General features: G+C 33.0%; 1 protein-coding gene across 1 annotated transcript in view; it reads right to left on the minus strand.

The window, feature by feature from the left end:
- The window catches only part of LOC114333287 (NGFI-A-binding protein homolog), a 242,064-nt gene that overhangs the window by 16,326 nt on the left and 199,332 nt on the right, over nt 1-26,406 (minus strand). Inside the window, exon 5 of the mRNA XM_028283144.2 lies at nt 9,344-9,426. Within this exon, the coding sequence (XP_028138945.1) occupies nt 9,344-9,426 (83 nt within the window). The remainder of the gene's footprint in view (nt 1-9,343; nt 9,427-26,406) is intronic.

The raw sequence follows: 26,406 nt of genomic DNA on the forward strand, positions 1-26,406 counted from the left end.
AAGAAAAATATATTTTTTGCCATAATGACTAAAAAACAATTAAAATATGTACTTATATTACGACTTATAGTAATATAATCCTGGGGTATATTGTCCACCACCGGAAACAACAAATAATAAAATGTAATGTTGTTCTGAAGCTATTTTCTTATTAGTCCAGGGCGCATCTGTTTTGAGATGGACGTTGAGAGGTGACTCAAATTTTTTTGCAGAAATTGCTTGAAAATAATTCAAATAATAATATTTGAGTTATCCGCCCTCTCAAAAAGGTCCGGAACATTGTTTAAATAATCAAAATATCAAAAATTGAAGGAAAAATTCGATTTTTTTCTTCGTTTTTTGATTATAACTTTAAAAGTATTCATTTCCGAGAAAAGTTGTACTAATATAAAAGTTGTGTAATTAAATTTCCTACAATATAGAATTGGTTAAAAATTTAAAAAATAGTCACCCTAGTTGCAAAATAGCAATAATTGCGAAAAAACCATACAAAAACAAGTATTCGCATTTTACGTTTTTCAACCATTTATGCTACACTTAGTACCTTCATATTTCACCCAGAAAAGCTTTATGATACAGTAAAATAATACTGTAAATTTCTTTAAGATCGGTTTAATAGATTTTGCAAAATAAATTTTGCAATCCAGCTTTCGCAAAAAAAATTCATTTTTTCAAAATGTTACAGGACTGAAAATAAAGCAGAGAGCAAGTTCAATTTTTTTTACTTATAGAAGTTTACTGTACCTTTCATTTGCAATTTTCAAAATTAAAATCGATTAATTATCACGGCGTCAGAAAATGTTTGAAATAAAAAATAATTTTTGGTGCTACGCGCAGGAGAGCGGTGTTCGATTCACACAAGTTGATTTCCACCAAAATTTCTTCCAATCTTTATCTAATATATTATTTTCTTACTCTATATTTTGTTGTATTTTAATATTTTAATTCCACAAAAATCAAACTAATTTTATTATTGTTTGTGAAATGTTGTTTAAACAATTGCATATCTTTAAAAATAATAAACTTTTATTATTTAAGTTAAAATATATGAACAAAGAAAGTTTTTGCTAATAAAAGTGTTATTTCAAAGGATAGAGTAGGTGTTTTTATTTTGCAATAAACAAATTTATTTATTTATATCGAAATGTAATAAAAATTAAAATGTATCGATCACTATCAAAGGTCATTGGAATGCCCAATCAGAGCAAACTATCCGCTGTCCTGCGCGTAGCACCAATAATTAATGTTTATTTAAAAAAATTCCTGACGCCGTGATGTTAATCGATTTTAATTTTTCAAAATTGCAAATGAAAGGTACAGTACACTTCTATAAGCAAAAAAATTTTCAACTTGCTATCTGCTTTATTTTCAGTCCTGTAACATTTTGAAAAAATGAATTTTTTTTACGAAAGCCGGATTGCAAAATTTATTTTGCAAAATCTATTGAAATGATCTTAATGAAATTTACAGTGTTGTTTTACTCTATCATAAACTTTTTCTGGATGAAATATTAAGGTCCTAAGTGTAGCATAAATGGTTGAAAAACGTCAAATACGAATACTTGTTTTTGTATGTTTTTTTTCACAATTATTGCTATTTTGCAACAAGGGTGACTATTTTTTAAATTTTTAACCAATTATATATTGTAGAAAATTTAATTACGCAACTTTTATGTTAGTACAACTTTTCTCCGAAATGAATACTTTTAAAGTTATAATCAAAAAACCAAGAAAAAAATCGAATTTTTCCTTAATTTTTTGACATTTTGATTATTTAAACAATGTTCTGGACCTTTTTGAGAGGGAGGATAACTCAAGTATTATTATTTGATTTATTTTCAAGCAATTTCCGCAAAAAAATTTGAGTCACCTCTCAACGTCCAAATGTACTAATATTTTTACAGATGGGCCCTGGTCTATGTGGCATTTTTACAATTTTAACTATTTATAATGGGAAATAAGCCACAATATTATTAAAAAATGATATTTATTAACGTTGTCAAAATACAAAATACTATTAACATAAACAAAAATGTTGTTGCTTAGTAAAAAAATTCTTCTAATAATTTATTTAATTTGACTCATTTATATCGGCAATTCAGATACATATGATACATTTTAAAGTAGAAGACTTTAAAATGATATTGCCAATATTTATGAGTTGCGTTCCTGGGACGACTTTACTGAAAGATAGTTCATTCGATTACATGAAATCAACCCCAACTCAAGAATATCCGTCACAAAAAAAAATCATAGCATGTGATCTGTATTTAAAAAGACAACCACATGCAACGGTGACATTAAAATTCTCGCGTTAGAGATCTCATAGTAAATCACGAGGGAAAACCAGGAAAAACCTCGATATGGAAATATATGGATACCCATACTGAAATAGGAAGTCAATAGAAAGAAAATACCACAATTAGTAAGTCAATAGTCGAGTTAGTACATATTTTATATTTTAGTATTACTTATATATCCATGTATTATTGATATTATTTATAATTTAAACAAAATTATAGTAAAGTCAGAATTTGGTATTAATTTTGAGAGTAAATTAAATGTAAGACCAAATACTTACGATGTCGGGATAGTATCACGAGGTTTTTCCTGGTTTTCCCTCCTGATTTACTATGAGATCTCTAACGCGAGAATTTTAATGTCACCGTTGCATGTGGTTGTCTTTTTAAAGACAGATCACATGCTATGATTTTTTTGTGACGGATATTCTTGAGTTGGGGTTGATTTCATGTAATCGAATGAACTATCTTTCAGTAAAGTTGTCCCAGGAACGCAACTCATAAATATTGGCAATATTATTTTAAAGTCTTCTACTTTAAAATGTATCATATGTATCTGAATTGCCGATATAAATGAGTCAAATTAAATAAATTATTAGAAGAATTTTTTTACTAAGCAACAACATTTTTGTTTATGTTAATAGTATTTTGTATTTTGACAACGGCATCCGATTTGGGCGTCGAAACGTTAATAAAAATCATTTTTTAATAATATTGCGGCTTATTTCCCATTATAAATAGTTAAAATAAAATGTAAATTACGATCTTTCCAGAACGCCGATTATAACGAAACTAAAATCAAATTGTAAAGCACATTCCAGTGATAGGTTAGAAAAATAAGAAAGGTCAAAAATTAAATTTTTAAATATACTTCCAGTAGAATTCTTATATCTGGCGTACAAAGTACGCCAGCGCGTGTAGTTAAAGGTTAAAATCTTCCTCTACGTCGTCTATCCGTCTTTTACGGGTCCTTCGTCTTGTTTTATTTCTTTGAGGCTTCCATCTCTGGATTACTTTTATCGATCACATTTACATTTACTCGATCATCAGGCATTTTTTCTTAGTGACCAAGCCAGTTTAGTCTTTGTGACTTTAAAAATGTAACAATATCTGCGCTCTGTATTAGTTCATTAAGCTCGTGCATTTTAATTTTCCAGGAACCATCGCTGCAATGGGTTGGCCCAAATAGTCTTAGTATTTTGCGCTCAAATATTCTCAGTTGAGTTTCATCAGTGGTTGAGAGGGTCCACGTTTCACATCCATGTGTGACCACTGGTCTAATTACTGTTTTGTAGATTCTAAGCTTTGTTCTCGACTTTGTACACTGCATATATTTTGTTTTACTTTCATTTATATATATGTTATAGTCAAAGCCCGAATTTCAGGCACTCCTAGGTTTGACTAGGCAATCCTCAGGTCTGACTGACGATCTTAGTCAAAGCCCGAAATAAAGTTACAGTTTCGGCCTTTGACTAGTCAAACCTAGGAGACTAAGTTGGTCAGGCAAAGGTCGAAATTTAATTATATGAACTCGGGGTTTGACTAGTCAAACCCCGATGAGCTATTAAAATGTCGTAATTTGTTAGATTGGGTTTAATAAAACGTCATTTTTTAACTTTAATATTTATTATTTTTATATTGTCGTAATTAAAATTACAAAAATAGAGTTTATTCTCACATGTTGAGGCATTATGGCATTTAGAGTTGCACAATACGTTAGACCTTTTACACTTTTAAAGAGCATTTCTTATTGCAGTAGCATTTTATAAAGCCTTGTCCTCCAAATTTAGATTCTTTTGTACTTATTTCTCTTAGAGACAACTGAACGTCTGGAAAGGGTCTAGGACGTTTCATCGCCGCCGTTTCGATGCCGCCAGTTCATCGCCGGCCGATTCATCGCCGGCCCATTCATCGCCGGCCGATTCATCGCCAGTCAGTTAATCTCTAACTGATATATTTCCGAATTTTCGACAGTTACATTTATTATTTATTTTTAGTATTAATTAGGAATTCTAGGAAATGCGAGATATGACCAATCCCGTTGCCATACTTAATCTTTTAATAGACTTTTAAACTTTTATAATATAAAACATAATTTAACACTGCAAATTTAATACTATTTAGTATCAAATTTAGGGGAAGTAGAAATAGAACAGTAAATTAATATAATAATATTTTTTATCTTTTTATTTGTCATATGTGTTGAACTGAATTTAACGTCGTGTCGTGTCATCTCCCATACCGATACAAAATCAACTGACTAACTGGCGATGAAACGGCCGGCGATGAAACGGACGGCGATGAAATGGACTGGCGATGAACCGGCGGCATCGAAACGGCGGCGATGAACCGGCGGCATCGAAACGGCGGCGATGAACCGGCGGCGATGAAACGTCCCATTCCGGTCTGGAACATCTTCGAAATTAAGAAAAATCTCTTTTCATTCTCTTATTTGATTTCTTGAAACAAGTTTGCTTATTGTTCCGTATTTCGTACCAACTCTATATAAACCGTCAATTGTTTTATCTTGTGTGATACTCAAAATATTTCGAGCATCTCCTTTGGCTCTATCAAAACTGGGGATAGGTATTATTACAGTTATTCCGATCGAAATTGGAGGAATTTTTTTTCATTTAATTGTTTCATAGTATTAGCCTGGGCATGAAGACCTTCAATCGCCTTTTCTATATTTATTTTAATCTTTTCTGTCTGTGTAACAATACCTATCCCCAGCTTTGATATAGCCAAAGGAGATGCTCCTAATATTTTGGGTATCATAAAGGCTAAAACAATTGACGGTTTATATAGAGTTGGTACGAAATACGGAACAATAAACATTATTTTTTCAAGAAATCAAATAAGAGGACGCAAAGAGAATTTTCTTAATTTCGAAGATGTTCCAGACGTTAAGATGTATCTAAGAGAAATTAGTACAAAAGATTCTAAATTTGGAGGAAAAGGCTTTATAAAATGCTACTGCAATAAGAAATGCTCTTCAAAAGTGTAAAAGGTCTAACGTATTGTGCAACTCTAAATGTCATAATGCCTCAACATGTGAGAATAAACACTTTTTATTTTATTTTAATTAAGAAAATATAAAAATAATAAACATTAAAATTAAAAACTGGCGTTTTATTAAACCTAATCTAACAAATTACGGCATTTTAATAGCTGATCGGGGTTTGACCAGTCAAACCCCGATTTCATAAAACTAAATTTCGACCTTTGCCTGACCAACTTAGTCTCTCCTAGGTTTGACTAGTCAAAGGCCGAAATTGTAATTTATTTCGGGCTTTGACTAAGATCGTCAGTCAGACCTGAGGATTGTCTAGTCAAACCTAGGAGTGCCTGAAATTCGGGCTTTGACTATAACATATAGACCAAACGTACTTATGTACAATCGTAGCATTTGCTCATAGGGTACCTACCTAAGAAAGAAATAATTTAGTTAAGACGAATAAAAGTAGACTTATGCCGCGTCCGCATTGATAAATTTTTCGTGCGTACCAGCTGTTCGTCGCAAATATTTGCGTGTTCGAAGTAAATTGTGCTAGTGTGGACGTGTTCGTCGCATAAATCAAACGCAAGAATTTTCGACGCACACAATGCACACGCTCCATCGGTTATCATTTTCGAGCGAAGATCAGATATGATTTGAGCACCGCGTCCTCACTGGTAAAAATTTGCGACGCAAATTCTTGCGACGAACCATTAGCTCAATACGCACTAAAAATTTACCAATGCGGACGCGCCGTTAGGTACTCACAATCAGTTTAATATTACCTAGAAGGACCTGTTTCGCATACTACAATTTGCTGGATATCTTCAGGTGTTCGGTAAGACAACTAATTGCTACAAATACAAAATTGACAGAATTAGGTTACTGTCTGGTAAAAATGATTATAAATTATACCAATATTATATGTACGTCATAGTTATTAGGAGCACCAAATTAAAAAAAATACTATAAATGTAACTTACATGCCGAAGCAAGGAATGTTTTTAAAAGTTCCGTAAAAATATACTCACAGCTTCGAATGGTTGACAGATGTTTGACAACGGAATTATCAACCATAACGGAGTTGTGAGTATGTTTCCACGGAAATATAAAAACATTTCTTGTATGTATCGGAACGTAAGTAAGGCATCTTTTATCGGTTTGGAAGCACATTTTGTGCTCCTAATAACTAGAGCCTGGATTATATGCCTAATAATGCATGCCGCATATTTGTGGGTTTCTTTATAAATACATATATTGCTACTCATACCTAGTTGACTAAGAGCATTTGCGGCATATTTTGATGTATTTGAAAATATCACATAAATAAAATAGTTTTCTATACATATTTACATAATAGGTTCTTGGAATTAGCTAGTTAGAAAGTCAAACATTATCTTAAATAGCATTTGCATTGTTGACTCTGTCAAAGAAAGAGTAATAAATTTTCCAGGGACAATTGGAAAGTAAATTAAAGATAAATTTGGTTAAGTTTTAAAAAGAAATGCAGGCTTTTCTTTATTGCGATCAATAAGTAACATGCATGTGGCATGCATATTTTAAACATTTTTTAGTGCATACAGGGTGATTGATTCGTGGGGTAAAGCTCAATACATCCTCTATAGTAATAGATAGCAATAAAAGTTAATAACAAAAATTGTAGACAACTTTGATGTTCATATTACAAAATTAGTTAGAATGTTACAGGTTGTTTGATAAGCTAGTGGCAGACCAAATTTATGTTTTTTTAAATTGAACACGCTATATATTATTTTATATTCGAAATCTCCTTAACTGTCCCATCACAAAAATATAAAGGTTTGTTTGTAGAAAGTTATAACCAATTTTATATGAAAATCGTAACAAGTTCAACAACCTGTATAAATAAAAATAAGCACAACATAAATGGTTTATTGGTGCCATATTTTTTGTTGATTGTTAAAATTATTAAGAATGGTTGATATTGCTAATTTTCTTTATATCGAATACAGGGTGAGTCAAAACGCAAGTACATTATTTTCTTAGTAATTTTAAATGGAACACGCTGTATTTTATATCACTCTTGAAAAGTACCATTATCGTACTTTAATGTGCATACCACATTCCATATGTCTAAATTTATTAGTTTTCGAGATGTTGTTCTGAAGCTATTTCCTTGTGGCATTTTTATAATTAAGTATTTTCTATGGGAAATAAGCCACAATTTTACTAAAAAATTAATTTATTAACGTTTCGAAGCCCAAATCGGGTTTAGTTGTCAAAATACATGCGAATATGATTTTTTTGCGACGAATATTCTTGAGTTGGGATTGATTTCATGTAATCGAATGAACTATCTTTTAGTAAAGTCGTCCCAGGAACGCAACTCATAAATATTGGCGATATCATTTTAAAGTCTTCTGCTTTAAAATGTATAATATACGTCTGAATTTCCAATATAAATGAGTCAGATTAAATAAATTATTAGAAGAATTTTTTTTTACTTAGCAACAACATTTTTGTTTATTTTAATAGTATTTTGTATTTTGACAACGAAACCCGATTTGGGCTTCGAAACGTTAATAAATTCATTTTTTAGTAAAATTGTGGCTTATTTCCCATAGAAAATACTTAATTAGTTTTCGAGATATTTTCATTTTTCAATGGACCTGTAGCGTGGCCACCCAGATCACCAGAATTTAATAAACTGGACTGATTTTTTTGGGGTTACGTTAAGAATGAAGGTTATAAAATGCCTCCAACAACAAGGTATGAGATGAAAAATAGAATACAAAGTATATAGAGTGTTAATTTACAAATTAATGCTTTGTAGTGCAAGTAACTCATTCAATGACCATTTTTAGACATGCATAAATGTCTTAGGAGGTCATTTTGAACACTTTTGAACAATGTAATTAAATATTTTTCAATAATGTTGTATTTTGTGTTCATGTTTTTTTTATAAAATTTTTACTAATAAATTATTTTTCGTTCTTTATTTGCTACATTGTTACATTTACATACAAAAGTAGTTTTTAATTGTTTTCCCAAAATGTTGCATTTGGTGTTTATGTTTTTTTTTTGTAAAATTTATAACTAATAAATTATTTTTCTTTTTTTATTTGTTACATTTACTTACAAAAGTAGTTTTTAATTGTTTCAAAAATGTTGTATGTTGTGGTTATTAATTTGCTCTGACAACTGAAAATATCTCGAAAACTAATAAATTTAGATATAGGGAATGTTATATAAAATTTAAAGTACGGTAATGGTACTTTTCGATAGTGATATAAAATATAGGGTGTTCCTTTTAAAACTACTGAGGAAATAATGTACTTGCGTTTTGACTTACCCTGTATTCGATATAAAGAAAATTAGCAATATTAATCATTTCTAAAAATTTTGACAATCAATTAAAAATATGGCACCAATAAATCATTTCTGTTGTGCTTATTTTTATTTATACAGGATATTGAACTTGTTACGAGTTTCATATAAAATTGGTTATAAATTTGTACATACCCTGTATAACATCACAAACCTTTATACTTTTGTAATGGAACAGTTAAGGAGATTTCGAATATAAAATAAACTACAAGGTGTTCTACTTAAAAAAAACATAAGTTTGGTCTGCCACTAGGTTATCGAACACCCTGTAACATTCTAACTAATTTTGTAATATGAATCTCAAAGTTGTCTACAATTTTTGTTAGTAACTTTTATTGCTATCTATTACTATAGCGGATCTATTGAGCTTCACCCCACGAATCAATCACCCTGTATAATCCAGGGTGATAATTATTATCCCCTTATAATAATTTTCACCTGACAATGGGCAATTCTGTGCAATTTCACCCTAATTCTGGCAATTTTGTATTTGTATCGTTTAGTTGTCTTACCGGAGACCTGAAGATGCCTAGTAAATTATAGTACGCGAAACCGCTCGTCGTAGGTAATATTAAACTGATTGTGCGTAGGTCTACTTTCCTTTCTCTTGCCTAAATTGAAATAGACTCACACGTGCCACCCATTCAAAAGTTGAATAACAAAATACTTAAAAATTTTACCTTGCGCTTGAATGATGGTTTTTAGAATTGTGTTGAAACAGCGAATGGATAGAGGTTCTTACTACAAGTGCTTCATCATAATCCTAGAAATATACACAAAAATATTTTAATAAAAATCTTTGTAAGATAGGAATAATTATTAAGAGAGTTTAGTCTGATACATATATTATTATAGCTATACAATTTTTTTTGAAAACGTAGGCATTCACGGCAAGGTTTGGATCACAGCTCTATTGGATGAAGCATTAATGAGTTGGATTTGAGCTCTCCACTTCACATATCAATGAAGTCCAGACACCATGTGGAGAAAGAATGTCCACTGGATTTTAAAATTTGCTTTAAAATGTACAAACTTCAAATAAATATAGAATTTATCTTACCTGTGTATAACTTCATCTAATGGTAAATAAAAAATAAGAAAGAATAGCCGAAAGGTAGTTATGAACAACATTACCCAATTTTGAAATCTGGAAGAGTACCTAGTCCCGATAATATTTACAGTGAAATTGTAAAGCTCTTAGAAGATAAAACTTTGATCTCCTTGCAAAAATCTTCAATAATGTATATAAAACTTCCAAAACTCCACAAGAGTGGCTTACATCTACGTTTGTACCCCTCCCTAAATCCAACAATGCTGAAAAATGTAACGACTATTGACTGATAAGTCTAATGTCCCATATGTTAAAGTTATTTCTAAAAATAATTCATAACAGAATTAACAGAAAGTGTTAAGAGGATATGGGCCCAGAACAATTTGTTTTCAGGAACGGTATGGGAATACGAGAGACCTTGTTTCGTTTCATTGTGCTCATGCAAAAATGTCACGATCAACAAAAAATGAATATTTGTGTTTCATAGATTATATAAACGCCTTTGATAAAGTCAAGCACAAAAAACCAATAGAATGTTTACAAAAAGAAAACATCGATCCCAATGATATAAACATATAGTCCAGAGAAATAAGGTTTTTGTCGGGACACTTGAGCAGCCAGGTTGCAAATGGATTTTTTGGGTACAATATACCTAACACATTATAAATACAAAAATGCCCGTCACAGTTTGGACGAGAAATATAGTTATTAACAAATAAGGGTCAAAAATGGCAGTTTTTTCGTTTAAATGGCTACAGGTAAAAATATGGTAATTAAATATCTTATTTATAATATTCTTCTTTTTGTAGATGAGCCAAGGTTTAAAATGGCTCTTTTTGAATTTTGGTCCGATCCTTTTTTGTTTCGAAAAGTGCAAAATATTACTAAAATTTCAAAAATAAAAAATGTGCTATAACTTCTGCGAAAATGGCCTTAAGACTTTCATATTGCACGAAAAGTTGAGTCAAACATTCCATATAATGCACAAAAAATTTGATTTGTCAATTATAAATTTTATTCAATTTAAGTATTGAATGGGTTGCATATGTGAGTCCATATTAAATATAGTAATGAAACACAGACTTACTCACAATCATTTAATTATACTTTGACGACCGGTTTCGATCTCTACAATATACAGATCATCTTCAGGTCGGCGTTACAAGTAGTTAAATGCTACAATAAGAGAAAACTTGTGTTAGACCAGTGTCTGATTGAAGAGATGTTAATAGAAAGCCAAATTTAAAAATTTAAAATTTTTTTTTTTTTTTTTTTTTTTTTATAAAATTTCTTGAAATAAAGGTTTGCAACTGTTGACATTTCAGAAAATTGGTATATACAATGTCACACCTATGAGTAAAAATGCTCATAGGCATGTATGTGCAAATGGGTGCATACAGTTTGAATTTGTTGAAATTAAAATTTTTAACCATTAAAAACAAAATAAAGATAAACTGACTTAAATATGCTTCCAAATTCAAAGTAGTAATAATAAAAGAGATAGTAATATTGTTCTAATCTACTTACATGCCGTTACAAGGATTGCGTTGCAACTTAGTTGTTGTCATATTATATTCATTGATATTTATTCAATTTGTTTATCGCAAAGTGTTTTTTTTGCAATGTTTTTGTTCAGAAAATAATAATGATATAACAATTCTGTGGAAACCACATGCAAGAATAATAGTTATATTTTTAAAGTATTGAAAAAAATCATTAAAAAGTCGTTTTTATCAATCCTAAAAAAGTTTAGTAAAATAGAGTTATTTTTGGCTTCTAAACAATTTGAATAACTTTGTTAATATTGACTATAGAGTAAATCTACTTTAGGATTTCAAAAGCTGGTATTTTTATACGAATTTTCAGAAAAAAACTTTTTGTCTAGGTTAATTAGGTTCAAAGTTAGCCACTGTTATTATTTAATTCGCAGTTACTTCTATATACATCAAATTCTCCTGTAACAATGTTAGTTACCATACTACTCTGAAACGGCTTGGCCGATCTTTATAAAATTTTACACGTTTATCCTGTAGGACGTTAAAGAGGTTTTAATCTATTTTTTATACCCATAAGTTATAAGGGCGTTGCCCCTCTGACATTTTTTTATTTTTTTGGACAAAATAATTATCTACCTTAATTTTATATGATGTAGAATTAAAAAATACATACAACCCTTAATTTTCACTCTTCTATCACCAACCCCTGTTTGTTAATAGCCATCTATATATTTACATCTATAAAATTCTCCTGTCACAGTGTTCGTTTCCATACTCCTCCGACACCGCTTGACCGATTTTTATGAAATTATAGATGTATATTCGGTAGGTCTTAGAATCGGTCGTAATGTATTTTTCATATCCCTGAGTGATAAGGGGAGTTCCCCCATTGTAACATTTTGTAATTTTAGGTGGGGTTGTGTGTCCATAACGTACTCTATAAGACTACGAGTACATACAAATTAAAAAAATTATGATCAAAATCCATCAACAAGTTCCATCGATATTAATCGCAGCATATGTTTGCAGAATCAGTTTCATTTTTTGAGTGCACGTATTTTAGTAATTCCCCTCCACCGACCATGAATTAATTCCGTTCGGACGCCATTTTTAAATCTTTATTAACCACTCTGTTGAGGTTCAAAGTTTACTCAAACTTTTACACATAACCTATATATCTTCAACTTCAAAATGGCTCTAGTTAGGTCGCTTAATTGTTATAAACCAAGTAGCCATCAATTAAATAAAAAAAGTGGCTAACTTTGACCGTAATTAACCTAGGCCAAATATTTTTCTTTGAAAGTTCGTATAAAAATACCAGTTTTTCAAATTATATTGTAGTTTTAGCCTACAGTCAATATTAACAAAGTTATTCAAATTGTTTATAAGCCAAAAATGACTATATTTTAGTAAAATGTTTTCTGAGTGATAAAAATGACTTTTTAATGATTTTTTTAAATGAGTTGAAAATATGACTATTCTTCTTTCATGTTGTTTTCGCAGAATTTCTGTATCATTATTATTTTTTGTACAATAACATTGCAAAAAAAAGCTCTTTGGGAAAAACAAATTGAATAAAATTTAAACTAATTGACACATCGTCTTAAAATTTTTTGTGCATTGTATGAACTGTTTGACTCAACTTTTTGTGCAATATGAAAGTCCTAAATTCATTTTCGCAAAAGTTATAACAAATTTTTTATTTTCGAAATTTTAGTTTTACTTTGCAATATCCGAAGCAATAAAGAATCAGACCAAAATTTAAAAAACGCTATTTTAAACCTTGCCTCATCTGCTAAAAAAAAAATATTATAAATAAGACATTTAATTACCCTATTTTTACCTGTAGCGATTTAAACGAAAAAACTTTCATTTTTGACCCTTATTTGTTAATAACTAAATTTCTCGTCCAAACTGTGACGGGAATTTTTGTATTTATAATGTATTAGGTATATAGTACCCAAAAAATCCATTTGCAACCTGGCTGCTCAAGTGTCCCGAACATGGTATATTTTTGCCTTATTTCCCTGGTGTAATAATATTTGAACTCTATTGGAACCAAAATGCATTTATTAGAACGGAGATATGAAATACTGAGACTACAAAAATCCAAAGAGTAGTTAAACAAGGTTGTATGCTGTCGCCATTATTATTCAACCTGTACTCAGAGGAGATATTTGAACGAGCAATAGAAGGCATTAAAAGTCTACGGAAGAATTGTTGATACCATCCGATATGCCGATGATATAGTATTAATTGTCGGAAACGAACAAGAACTACAAAATCTGCCTGAACAAGGTAGTGAGCGAGGGTGAAAGATACGATCTTAAAATTAATGCAAAGAAAACAAAAACAATGGTAATGATAAAAAAGAATACTCCAAATATCAAGACATTATGGCAGACTGATTGAAACAGTTGAAAAGTTTAAGTATCTGGGATGCTGAGTACCTACGACTCTAGACTCAGAACAAGAAGTTAAATGTAGAATAGAGCAGGACAGAAACGCATTTCTCAAAATGAAACGATTTTTCACCAATCAAGACCTTGATTTAACTCTTTGACATCGCATGATAAAATGTTATATACACAGTATCCTATTACATGGCATGGAAGCCTGTACGTTAACAGTTAGCTCGTTGCGACGCCTGGAAAACTTTGAGATGTGAATATTGCGCCGCATTCTGAAAATTCCATTGGACTGATCAAGTTATAAATAAACAAGTTTTAAGACGTTTGAATAAAGATCTTGTAAACATTATTAAAACATCTTATGTTGGTCATATTGTATTGAGCCACGAGAGATTTAATTTTCTTCAAATAATAGTGGAAGGAACATTTGATCTGGCTACGTAACATCAAGAACTGGACAGGACTAGACCTTCAAACCTTAATAAGAAAGCACAGAATAGAGATGAATTTGCAGAAGTCATCACCAACCTCCATTAGAGACAGCACCTAAAGAAAAGAAACAATAGCATTCCTACTAAATCATAAATATATATCTTACAAAATCAGTGTTTCAATCGTAGAACTTCAGTATATGCAGAGTCCAAAAACCTAAGCCATAAATTAAATTTTTTAAATGCTTTGAATTTTCAAACATAAACTCTCAAATAATCTTTTTTACTTAAGTTAAGTAAGTAAAGCGTTAAGCAGTTAACTAATAGCTTACCTCCAAAATAGCGGACATGCAAGTGATAGAAAGCATTACAATAATGTTTAAAACATGACCATAGATTTTCTATAATATATGAGGTTATAGGTATTGAATTTTGACAAGACTATGAGTCATGCTGATTTAGTACCAGAGACATGTTAAGGATCGACCGGGCTAGTCATATGCCACTCAATGCATCGAGGTGTAACGCCGACAAAGGATTGAGTGGTCTAGTCATCTTTGTCTGTCACATGCGCGGGATCGCTTGGTTAAAAGAGATAGATAGACCACCTATCGACTGTTTCCATGCTGTTTCCGCGTTACACTTTTTTGGTGAGTATGCCGTGTCTACGCTTAATATGTCAATGTTTAGTATTAAGTTTACGTGAAAATTTCAAGGCCATAGCTTCTGTTAAAATCCTTTACCTATACCTACTTTGTGACGCTCTTCTAGGTTTTTTCATAATATAGTACATAGACTTCCGTTTTCTTATAATTTTAAAAATACTACCTGAAAGCTCAATCTTCCCTCTATGTTCAGTGAAAACGATATTCCATTATATTATGTTACAGAAGAAAATGTCAAATGAAGTTGTCACAAAGTCACCCCATTGTTTACAAGTACAAATTATAATAGCAAATTATTAAAAAATGTAGATATATTGCAAACAAATTGGGAACAAAAATAATAAAAAAATATGAAAAAAATATTTTTAAGATACGGTTTTCTTTAGTTACGAGTGACTAAAATTAAACATATTATAAAAAAATCAACTAAAAAGAAAAAAATAAAAAAAAATTGAAAAAATCTAACACATTCGCCAAAGAAAAGCGTGGCGCGTCTTCATTGAATAAACGGTTTTCGCACCACGCTTTTCTTTAACGAATGTGTTTAACAAGAGAATTTAAGCATTTTCCGTTAAAATCGTTTTTTTATTTAAACAATTAATAAACAAAAAATGTTTTTATTGACTATTCTTGTATTGTTCCGGCGAATCATATGTCTGCAAATTTTTAGTCATTTTCATTGAAGAAAAGGCAGTCAAACTAACGTCCAAAGATTTGGCCCAAACGATTGAACTAAAGAAAAGCGTTTGATTAATTAATACGACAAAACGAATTCTAATGTTAGATATGTTTCTCTAAGACTACGATAAAAACACGAATTTTTTGAATTCGAGTTTTGGTTGAAGTTTTGTTTCGTATCGTATTGAAATTTGACACGAATAAACGCCGATTTATATATAAACAAATATATGAGCGTTCAAAATTTGAAACTTTATTGTTTATTTATGAAGCATAACGTAAACAATTAACGTAAAAAGTGAAATTATGTATAGTTCATATCATTAGCTACAATCCGTAAAAGTTTCAAATTTCTACATTGTAAAAAACAAGAGAATTTAAGCATGTTCCATTAAAATCGTTTTTTTTTATTTAAACAATTAATAAACATAAAAAAAATTAATCAAATTAATCAAATTGAAAATGGTTATTCATTTTTGATAAAAAAAATTATTGACTATTCGTGTATTGTTATCGCGAATGCATATGTCTGCAAATTTTCATTCATTTGCATTGAAGAAAAGTCAGTCAAATTAACGTCTAAAGATTTGATGCAAATTATTGAAGTAAAGAAAAGCGTTTAAAAAACATTGTATCTGCCACAAAGTTAACGCCATGGTAACAACAAAATATTCAAAAATATCTAGGTAGGTAATTTAATTATTAGGTTAACGATAACAGCTGGAAAAATACAGGTGCATAAATAAATAAATATTAGGAAACTTTATAAAACACCTAGAGCTCGCTTTGCACGTTACATTGGTTATTCTTCTTCTTCTTCTTCTGGTAGCACTACAACTCGGGGTAAATCTGACCATATAATATATGGTCAGATTTACCCCGAGTTGTAGTGCTACCAGAAGAAGAAGAAGAAGAAGAAGAAGAAGAATAACCAATGTAACGTGCAAAGCGAGCTCTAGGTGTTTTATAAAGTTTCCTAATATTTATTTATTTATGCACCTGTATTTTTCCAGCTGTTATCGTTAACCTAATAATTAAATTACCTACCTAGATATTTTTGAATATTTTGTTGTTACCATGGCGTTAACTTTGTGGCAGATACAATGTTTTTTAAACGCTTTTCTTTACTTCAATAATTTGCAATTATTGTCTCTCCATCGCATTAATGGGCGTCCTAATAGCCTTCTTCCTGTTGGGGAGTTTTTTCCCAGATCAACTTGGCAAGGCGGTTATTAAGGGGTATATGGACATGGCCAGCCCATCTTAGACGCTGAGGTTTAATTTCTTGGACTACGTCGCTCACCCTATATATCTGCTTAATCTTAGCATTTGTTCTCATTCGGTATTGGTTGCTATTAGGGTTGAGGATTTTTCTCTGAAAACATCCAAGTTTCTTTCAATTGCTTTGGTAAGAGTCCACGTCTCACACCCATACATGAGTACCGGTATAATCATTGTTTTATATATTCTGATTTTTGATGCTCGTATTAGGCTCTTAGATTTAAAAATATTGTGGAGGATATACATATATACACCTGTTTGCTGCATAAATTCTCCCTTTAATCTCTTCCGTGATATCGTTATCTGCAGTGATTGTTGCTCCGAGATATTTAAAACTCTCCACTCTTTCAAAGTTATATGGGTCTATCGTAACATTTTCCCCTATTTTATATCCTGCCTTTTGTCTGTTGATGCACATGTATTTGGTTTTCTCTTTATTTACCCTTAAACCAGTTTTCGTTGCCTCTACGTCCCATTTATTGAAAGTCTCCTTCACATTGGTGACTGTGTTTCCTGCAATGTCAATGTCATCCGCGTGTGCTAGTAGTAATTTTGGTCTATTTACTGTCAGTAATTTTGTTCTAATTTGTGCTACTACTTTCTCCAGGCTTATATTAAAAACGGAGAGGTGACAGCGCATCTCCTTTTTTCAGGCCACTGCTTATTTCGAACGATTCTGAGAGTTTGTTACCTATCCGTACTCTGGATCTACATCCATTTACACATATCTTAACAAGCTGGATAAGTTTTTTTGGAACTGAAAGTTCTGCCATTGCATTCCACCTGATCCCTTTTAATGCTGTCGTATGCTTGTCGGAAATATATGAAGAGATTATGGATAGTTCTATTGAATTCCCATCCTTTTTCAAGCAAATGTTGGTTATTGGGCATAATAATTTCGTCGTTTCTATAATATATTTCTTCCTATTTTCAGGCTAATTTCTTTGTTTTCCAAAACGTTTCATCACATTTACAATTGTTTCTATTTTTGAGATATCAGTGATTTCGTCAGGAAAATATTTTCGTTTCAATTGTACGACTGCATACAATTTCCCACGTCTTTGAATACTAAAATGTCTTCTGGATAATGTTCATTTTCAACGTTAGAAAGATATTCATTCCAAGGGCTATCGACATTTTTCATTATTCAAGTTTATGTTCATCTTCAGTAGAAGTGTCCGAGTCATCTTTATTTCTTTGGGTTTGTTTTATTGGGTGTCTGATGTCTCCGGCTGAAAATTATCATCCTTTTTGTATTTACAGCAGTGTCAATATCATTGTCAAAGTCACTACTCCTTATACTTTTTCCTGATGACACGTTCAAACGTTTTTTATCTGCCCCAAAGTCACTACTGCTTATAATTTTTCCTACTGAGACGTTCAAACGTTTTTTTCTTATCTGCCTCTGTTGGTGGTTTCGGTTCTAATTGGATAGACGTTCAATATAACATTGCCCATAGACTCAGTTATTTGAATAGCTACAAGTCCAACACGAATGCTTCTAATACGAGCGATCTAATACTTGTTGGTGATATAAAGGAAAAATTCCAGTAAAAAGAAATCTTCTTTTTCTTTTCGTGTACCCATGACTCTGTCTATTTTTCAATGTGCCTCCAGTAATTTGTCGTTCCATCGTTTTTGTGGTCTTCCCACTGTTCGTCTTCCTATTGGGGAACCGTCTCTCGCCGTCTTTACTACTCTATTTGTTGTCATTCCGCTTATATGATCGTTCTATTCTGCTCTATTTTTTGCCCAGTTCTTAATGTTCTCCTCCTTGCATCTTCGTCGTATATCTGTATCTCTACCTATGTTCTATCTATAGTCTTACCATCGATTATTCAAACGGTTTTCATCTCTGCTGTTTCTAGCATTATTTTTTCCTCTGTGAGTCTTGTCGCGTTTCTGAGGATTGTTTTGTAAATTTTGCCTTTGATTTCTTTCCTAATATTTTTAGTTCTCCATATTGTTTCATTCAGGTAAACTGCGGCTCTAGTTGCTCTATTTTTTACTTGATTTTCCACTTCTGTTTCGCACTTTGTCAGGCTAAAGAGTTGTATGCTTAGATATTTAAACTTTCTTTCTAAATCCAGATTTTAAATTGGCAGTCGATCTCTCATCTAATTGGTTCATTAGATTTTTTATAAGACCAGAAAACTCGTATTTTGGTAAAAAAGAAATTCTTCTATCGTGACTACTTCCGTTTGTTCAAGATCTTCTGCCATTTCTCCTTTATATGGCGAAAGAAGGCAACGTCTAGTGGCTGGAGCAAATACGTGGTATTAGGTGGTAATGCTATAAAACGAATGTCATAAGTTTTACATTCTTGAATGATTTGTTGATTTAAATGTAAACTAAGATGGGCACCTATGATGACCTTTCGCCCTTCATGTCATTTTAATTGTAGAAGTAGTAGTTGTAGAAACCAGTCCTCAGCAGCTTGATAATTAAACCATCCTGAAGCCCTCCATTACATCATGCATTTGGAGATTTATGTTTAGTCCAGGTGTTCCGCACTTTTTGGGATTTCTAATTATTAATATAAAGTGGAGCTAATTGACTTTCGGCAATTCCATATTAAAGAAGTGCAGGCTTTAGATGAGTTTCGAATAAGTTTAGGATACGTGTTCCTCTTTTAGTTATCATTTTCGTGTCTTCTTCTTCAAGTGCCCTGTCCGTTGCGAACGTTGGCTATTAACATGGCAATTATGATCTTGCTTGCGGCACTTCTGAATAGTTCGACCGATGCGAGCCCGAACCACTTCCGCAGATTTTGGAGCCACAAGTATCTTCTCCTGCCGGGCCCCCTCTTACTGTATATTTGCCCCTGCAAAATCAATTACTCGTTAAGCCCACTGCTCTTTAATATAATAATGGACAAAATAATAGAAGCAGTATGTAAAGGTCATGGTTACAGAATGGGGAACAAAGAAATCCAAATATTATGTTATGCAGACGACGCCGCAATAATCGCCGAGACAGAAGACGATCTCCAATGATTAACACACATCTTCAATAGCCAAGAAATACAATATGATAATATCAGCAGAAAAAACCAAATGTATGACAACATCTAAATATCCACTACGATGTAAAATCGAAATTGATGGGAAAATAATAAAGCAGGAAGCAAGGTGTAGATATCTGGGAATAGATATAACCAGTTAAGGAGATGTTGAAGAAGAAGTACGACAACAAAGCTTAAAAGCAAGTAAAGCAGCGGGATCGCTTAGTGACACAATCTGGAAGAACAAACACCTAAGACAAGACACAAAAGCAAGAATCTATAAAGCAGCAATTAGACCTATATTGACATACACGGCGGAGACAAGACCTGACACACTTAAAACGAGACGACTACTAGAAACAACAGAGATGAAAATACTCCCACGAATATCAGGGAAAAGTCTGTTGGATAGGGAGAGAAGCGAAAACATAAGAAGATCATGCGATGTAGAAGACATAAAAGGATGGGTGACAAAACGGAAACAGGAGTGGAACGAACACGTTAGTAGAATGGCAGAGGATAGGATAGTACGAATAGCATGAGATAAGTCAAAAAATGGACGAAGAATTATAGGCAGACCAAGAAAAAGATGGTGCGATAACAATTTAGGAGGCTAATATTGAAAAAGAAACAGGCTTTAAAGCCTATATATAAGAAGGAAGAAGAAGAAGAAAAGCAATTACAGTAGACGGTACTTATCGTTTCTTAATATGTGGCCTAGATATTCATTTTTTTTTTGTTTAATTGTGCTCACGATTTCCTTCTCTTTTCCGATTCTGTGGATTACCACTATGTTGGTGACATGTTCGGTCCAGGATATACGAAGAATGCGTCGGTACAACCACATTTCGAATGCTTCTAGTTTTTTCGTGGCGTCTCTCTCAGCGTCCAGGCATCCACACCATATAGTAAGATCGGAAAAATGTAGCATTTAACTAGACGTAGTTTTAGGGGAAGAGATAAATCTTTGCTTATGAGGAGCTTTTTCATATTGTTAAATGCTCCTCTAGCTCGTTCTATTCTCGCCTTAATTTCGGTGCTCTGTTGCCATTTTGCATTTATGTTGGTGTCAATGTATACATAAGATTCTACATGGTCAATTAGTATATTGTTTATCCGTAACTGTCGAGCAGGTTGTTGCTTTTTGCTGATCAGCATCCATTTCGTCTTCTTGAAGTTGAGGCTCAGGCCGTATTCATCACTAACTGAATTAACCCTTTCCATTGCCTGTTGTAAATCGTCTATATTTCCTCGGAGTAAATATTGAATAGGAGTGGGTATAAGACATACCCCTTCCGGACACCTCTTTTGAACTCCACATTTTCAGTAAGTTTGTTGCCAATTTTTGCTCTTGCTGTTTACCCCAGTATAGGTTTGCCACAATCCGAATATCTTCGTCAATACCTGTCTTTCGCAGAATATCTATTAATTTTTCATGATTTATATTGCCAAATGCTTTTCTAAACTCCACAAAGCACAAATACACATCCTTATCAACGCCTCTACACCGCTGTATAAGCACCTGGAGAGCAAAAACTGCCTCTCTAGTTCCAAGTGCTTTCCGAAAGCCAAACTGAGATCTATCAATATTTGACTCACATTTATCATATGAGGCGCTCATAGCAACATACATCAGGGAAATAAGGCAAAAATATACCATGTTCGGGACACTTGAGCAGCTAGGTTGCAAATGGGTTTTTTGGGTACTATATACCCAATACATACATTATAAATACAAAAATGCCCGTCACAGTTTGGACGAGAAATTTAGTTATTAACAAATAAGGGTCAATAATGGGAGTTTTTTCGTTTAAATCGCTACAGGGAAAAATAGGGTGATCAAATATCTTATTTATAATATTTTTCTTTTAGTAGATGTGCCAGGGTTTAAAATAGCGCTTTTTGAATTTTGGTCTGATCATTTGTTGCTTCGGATATTCCAAAATAAAACTATAATTTCGAAAATAAAAAATTTGCTATAACTTTTGCGAAAATGAATTTAAGACTTTCATATTGCATGAAAAGTTGAGTCAAACAGTCCACACAATGCACAAAAAATTTTAAGACGATTCCTCAATTAGTTTAAATTTCATTCAATTTGTTTATCGCAAAGAGCTTTTTTTTTTCGCAATGTTATTGTTCATAAAATAATAATGATATAGCAATTCTGTGAAATTAATATGAAAGAAGAATAGCCATGTTTTCAAAGTGTTTAAAAAAATCATTGAAAAGTCATTTTTATCACTCAGAAAATATTTTACTAAAATAGTCATTTTTGGCTTGTAAACAATTTGAATAACTTTGTTAATATTTATTAATAATAGGCTAAAACTACAATGGGACTAAGAAAAACTTTTTCCCTAGGTTAATTACGGTCAAAGTTAGCCACTTTTTTTATTTATTTGACGGCTACTTTGTTTATAAAAATTAAGCAACCTAACTTGAACTATTTTGAAGTTGAAGATATATAGGTTATGTGTAAAAGTTTGAGTAAACTTTGAACCTCAACAGAGTGGTTAATAAAGTTTTAAAAATGGCGTCCGAACGGAATTAATTCGTGGTCGGTGGAGGGGAATTAATAAAATCCGTGCACTCAAAAAATGAAACTGATTCTGCAAAAATATGCTGCGATTAATATCGCTGGAGCTTGTTGATGGATTTTGATCATAATTTTTTTAATTTGTATGTACTCGTAGTTTTATAGAGTACGTTATGTACACACATCCCCGCCTAACATTACAAAATGTTAGGTGGAACTCCCCTTATCACTCAGGGATATGAAAAATAGATTACGACCGATTCTAAGACCTACCGAATATACATATATAATTTCATAAAAATCGGTCAAGCGGTCTCGGAGGAGTATGGACACTAACACTGTGACAGGAGAATTTTATAGATGTAAATATATAGATGGCTATTAACAAATAGGGGTTGGTGATAAAAGAGTGAAAATTAAGGGTTGTATGTATTTTTTAATTCTACATCATATAAAATTAAGGTAGATAATTTTGTCCAAAAAAATATAAAAAATGTCAGGGGGGCAGCCCCCCTTATAACTTATTGGTATAAAAAATAGATTAAAACTTCTTCTTCGTCCTATAGGATATACGTGTAAAATTTCATAAACATCGGCCAAGCCATTTCGGATTAGTATGGTAACTAACACTGTTACAGGAGAATTTGATGTATATAGAAGTAACTGCGAATTAAATAATAAAAGTGGCTAACTTTGAGCCTAATTAACCTAAGCAAAAAGTTTTTTCTGAAAATTCGTGTAAAAATACCAGCTTTTGAAATCCTAAAGTAGATTTACTCTATAGTCAATATTAACAAAGCTATTCAAATTGTTTATAAGCCAAAAATGACTCTATTTTACTAAACTTTTTTCGGAGTGATAGAAACGACTTTTTAATGATTTTTTTCAATACTTTTAAAATACAACTATTCTTCTTGCATGTTGTTTCCACAGAATTGCTATGTCATTATTACGAGTATGTTCTGAACAATAACATTTCGAAAAAAAGCTCTTTGCGATAAACAAATTGAATAAAATTTAAACTAATTGACGAATCGTCTTAAAATTTTTTGTGCATTATATGGAATATTTGACTCAACTTTAAGTGCAAAATGAAATTCTTAAGGCCATTTTCGCAAAAGTTATAGCACATTTTTTATTTTTGAAATTTTAGTCTTATATTGCAATTTTCGAAGCAAAAAATAATCAGACCAAAATTCAAAAAGTGCCATTTTAAACCTTGGCTGATCTACTAAAATATGAATACTCTAAATATATTATATATTTACCTTACTTTTACCTGTAGCGATTTAAATGAAAAACTGCCATTTTTGACCCTTATTTGTTAATTCTCGTCCAAACTGTGACGGGCATTTTTGTATTTATAATGTATTAGGTATATTGTACCCAAAAAATCCATTTGCAACCTGGCTGCTCAAGTGTCCCGACAAAAACCTTATTTCTCTGGACTAACAGTGGCCTAAGTCACAAATTGAACATTTTTAGATTAGAACCAATAAAAGCAGCAAAATTAAAAGTTCCGATTAACAAGGGTCTACACAACCTATATTTGGCTAAATGGCGCTACATAATTTGTAGTGCCATCCCATAAGCATAATGTAAATACGAATGCAAAGACTGCATTTATCCCAAAACTTGTTTTCGGAGTGAAAAGAGACGCTCACTAAAAAACTAGAAGCATTCGAAATGTAGGTGTACCGACTCATTCTTCGTACATCCTAGACCGAACATGTTATATAACAGAACCAATATAGAGGTAATCCACAGAATCGGAAAAGAGAAAGAAATCGTGAGCACGATTAAACAAAAAAACTTGAATATCTAGGCCACATATTAAGACACGATAAGTACCGTCTACTGCAATTGATTTCCAGGGGAAAATAGACAGTAAGAGAGGGCCAGGCAGGAGAACATACTCGTGGCTTCAAAATCTGCGGAAGTGGTTCGGGCTCACATCAGTCGAACTATTCTGAAGTGCCGCAAGCAAGATCATAATTTCCATATTAATAGCCAACGTTTGCAACGGACAGGGCACTTGAAGAAGAAGAAACGAAAATGATAACTAAAAGAGGAACACGTATCCTAAACTTATTCGAAACTCATCTAAAGCCTGCACTTCTTTAATATGGAATTGCCGAAAGTCAATTAGCTCCACTTTATATTAATAATTAGAAATCCCAAAAAGTGCGGAACACCTGGACTAAACATAAATCTCCAAATGCATGATGTAATGGAGGGCTTCAGGATGGTATAATTATCAAGCTGCTGAGGACTGGTTTCTACAACTACTACTTCTACAATTAAGCCTATACTGCGCAATGTAGCAGATCTGCTACAACCTATATAAATAATCATTTCCTTAAATTGTGTGGCATGTGTAAATTGTGATGGCATCAACCGAAGGTGCCTTAAGAAACTTCCTGAGAGTATTATCCCTCTTCTCACTAAAATCTTCAATGCATGTCTCCAAAACAGCCACTTCCCTACTCCTTGGAAAGTGGCCAACACTATCATGCTCTTGAAAAAAGGCAAACCCCGAACCGACGTGGAATCCTACAGACCTATCTCACTAATAAACACTCTGGGAAAAGTTCTTGAGCTAATCCTAAAAGAAAGTCTCAATAACTTTCTCGAAGCCCACAACATCATCCCAAAATATCAATATGGATTCCAATCCGGTAAATCTACAAAACATGCATTAATCGATTTCACAACTAAAGTCTCTCAAAGCATCAACGATGGTTCATTCGGCATAGCCTCTTTCCTAGATGTGCAGAAGGCTTTCGATCAGGTCTGGCACGACGGACTTGTTCGGAAACTTTTGGACATCGGGCTACCATTACAATTTACCAAAATTGTACACTCATACCTTCACAACCGAACTGTTAGAGTGAAAGTAAGCGATCATAAGTCAACCCCCTTTACTCCACACGCTGGAGTCCCCCAGGGTTCAGTCCTAGCACCACTGTTGTACATCATCTACAACAGTGACCTCTCTAACCAAAATATCCCAGGTATTCGTCTGTTCCTGTACGCTGACGACACGGCTCTGCTCACAACATCCATGCGATATAACCCACCACTCATTCATAGAAGAGCACAGACTCTGTTGAACGCGGTCGAAGAATGGTGCAATAAGTGGAGAGTCACATTAAACGCGAATAAAACAACAACCATTGTGTTTCGCGCTCCCTCTGTGTCACAAAAAATCATTAGAAATGAAGACGACCAATATCCACTGAGTTTGATGGGAGAAAGGCTCTTGCTCAGCCCGACTGCTAACTACTTGGGAGTCCTGTTTACCAAGACTCTCAACTGGGAGGCAAAACTAAAGGCAACTTTAGATAGGGTAAGAAATAGAGCCAGACTCCTTAATCCTCTCGCTGGGGCAATTGGCAAGACACATAGAAAAACTCTCATACACACTTATAAAACCTATATTCGACCCGTCATTAAATACAAATCAGGCCTCTATTGCCTACTCAATCGAGATCAAAATCGTAGGTTGTTGCAGGCGGAAAGCAGAATCCTGCGTGCAGCGAACTACAAGGCCTGGAGATATCCCAGTAACGAAATCCATAACATTTCAAACGTCCCCAAAATTACTGAGAGGATACTCTCACTGAACAGGAACTTCACAACAAAAATTATCAACGGTCCCCAATCCGACACCCAAAACACTCTAAAATGTTCCTGTTCTTCTTCTGGCCACGTACGCAGCCGAAAGCCCAAACGGAAAAAACTACATCCACCGTCCATTCTAATGCAATCATGCATTGACGATCTCCCGGCTGAGTACGAAGATATCCTTGAGGCTACCGCGCTAGCCTTCCGCACCCTCCACAGCTAATCCTCATCCTTACCCTGAACAGGGAGCAGTTGGTTTTTTGCGGTTTCCCAACTTCATTGCACAATTATACCTGTTCGCCCCAAGAAAATATCCGCAACTATTTTCTAACACTCGAACGCTCACTGTCCATGCGCTGTCCAAAAACCACCTCCTGACCGCCGACGAGGGCCGCTGGCTTGCCAGTTGGCGTACAATGGTTTCTAGGGAGACTGGTTGAGGATAAAGCATGGACAGTACACACATGTGTCCATAAGAACCACCACCAACGGTCAAACCTCTTTATCTGACTTCTGATAGCTGGCTGAACCAACACCGTCCGGCATCGCAGAGCGCCACC

This window comes from Diabrotica virgifera, chromosome 10, assembly GCF_917563875.1.
Source record: "Diabrotica virgifera virgifera chromosome 10, PGI_DIABVI_V3a".
Taxonomy (NCBI): domain Eukaryota; kingdom Metazoa; phylum Arthropoda; class Insecta; order Coleoptera; family Chrysomelidae; genus Diabrotica; species Diabrotica virgifera.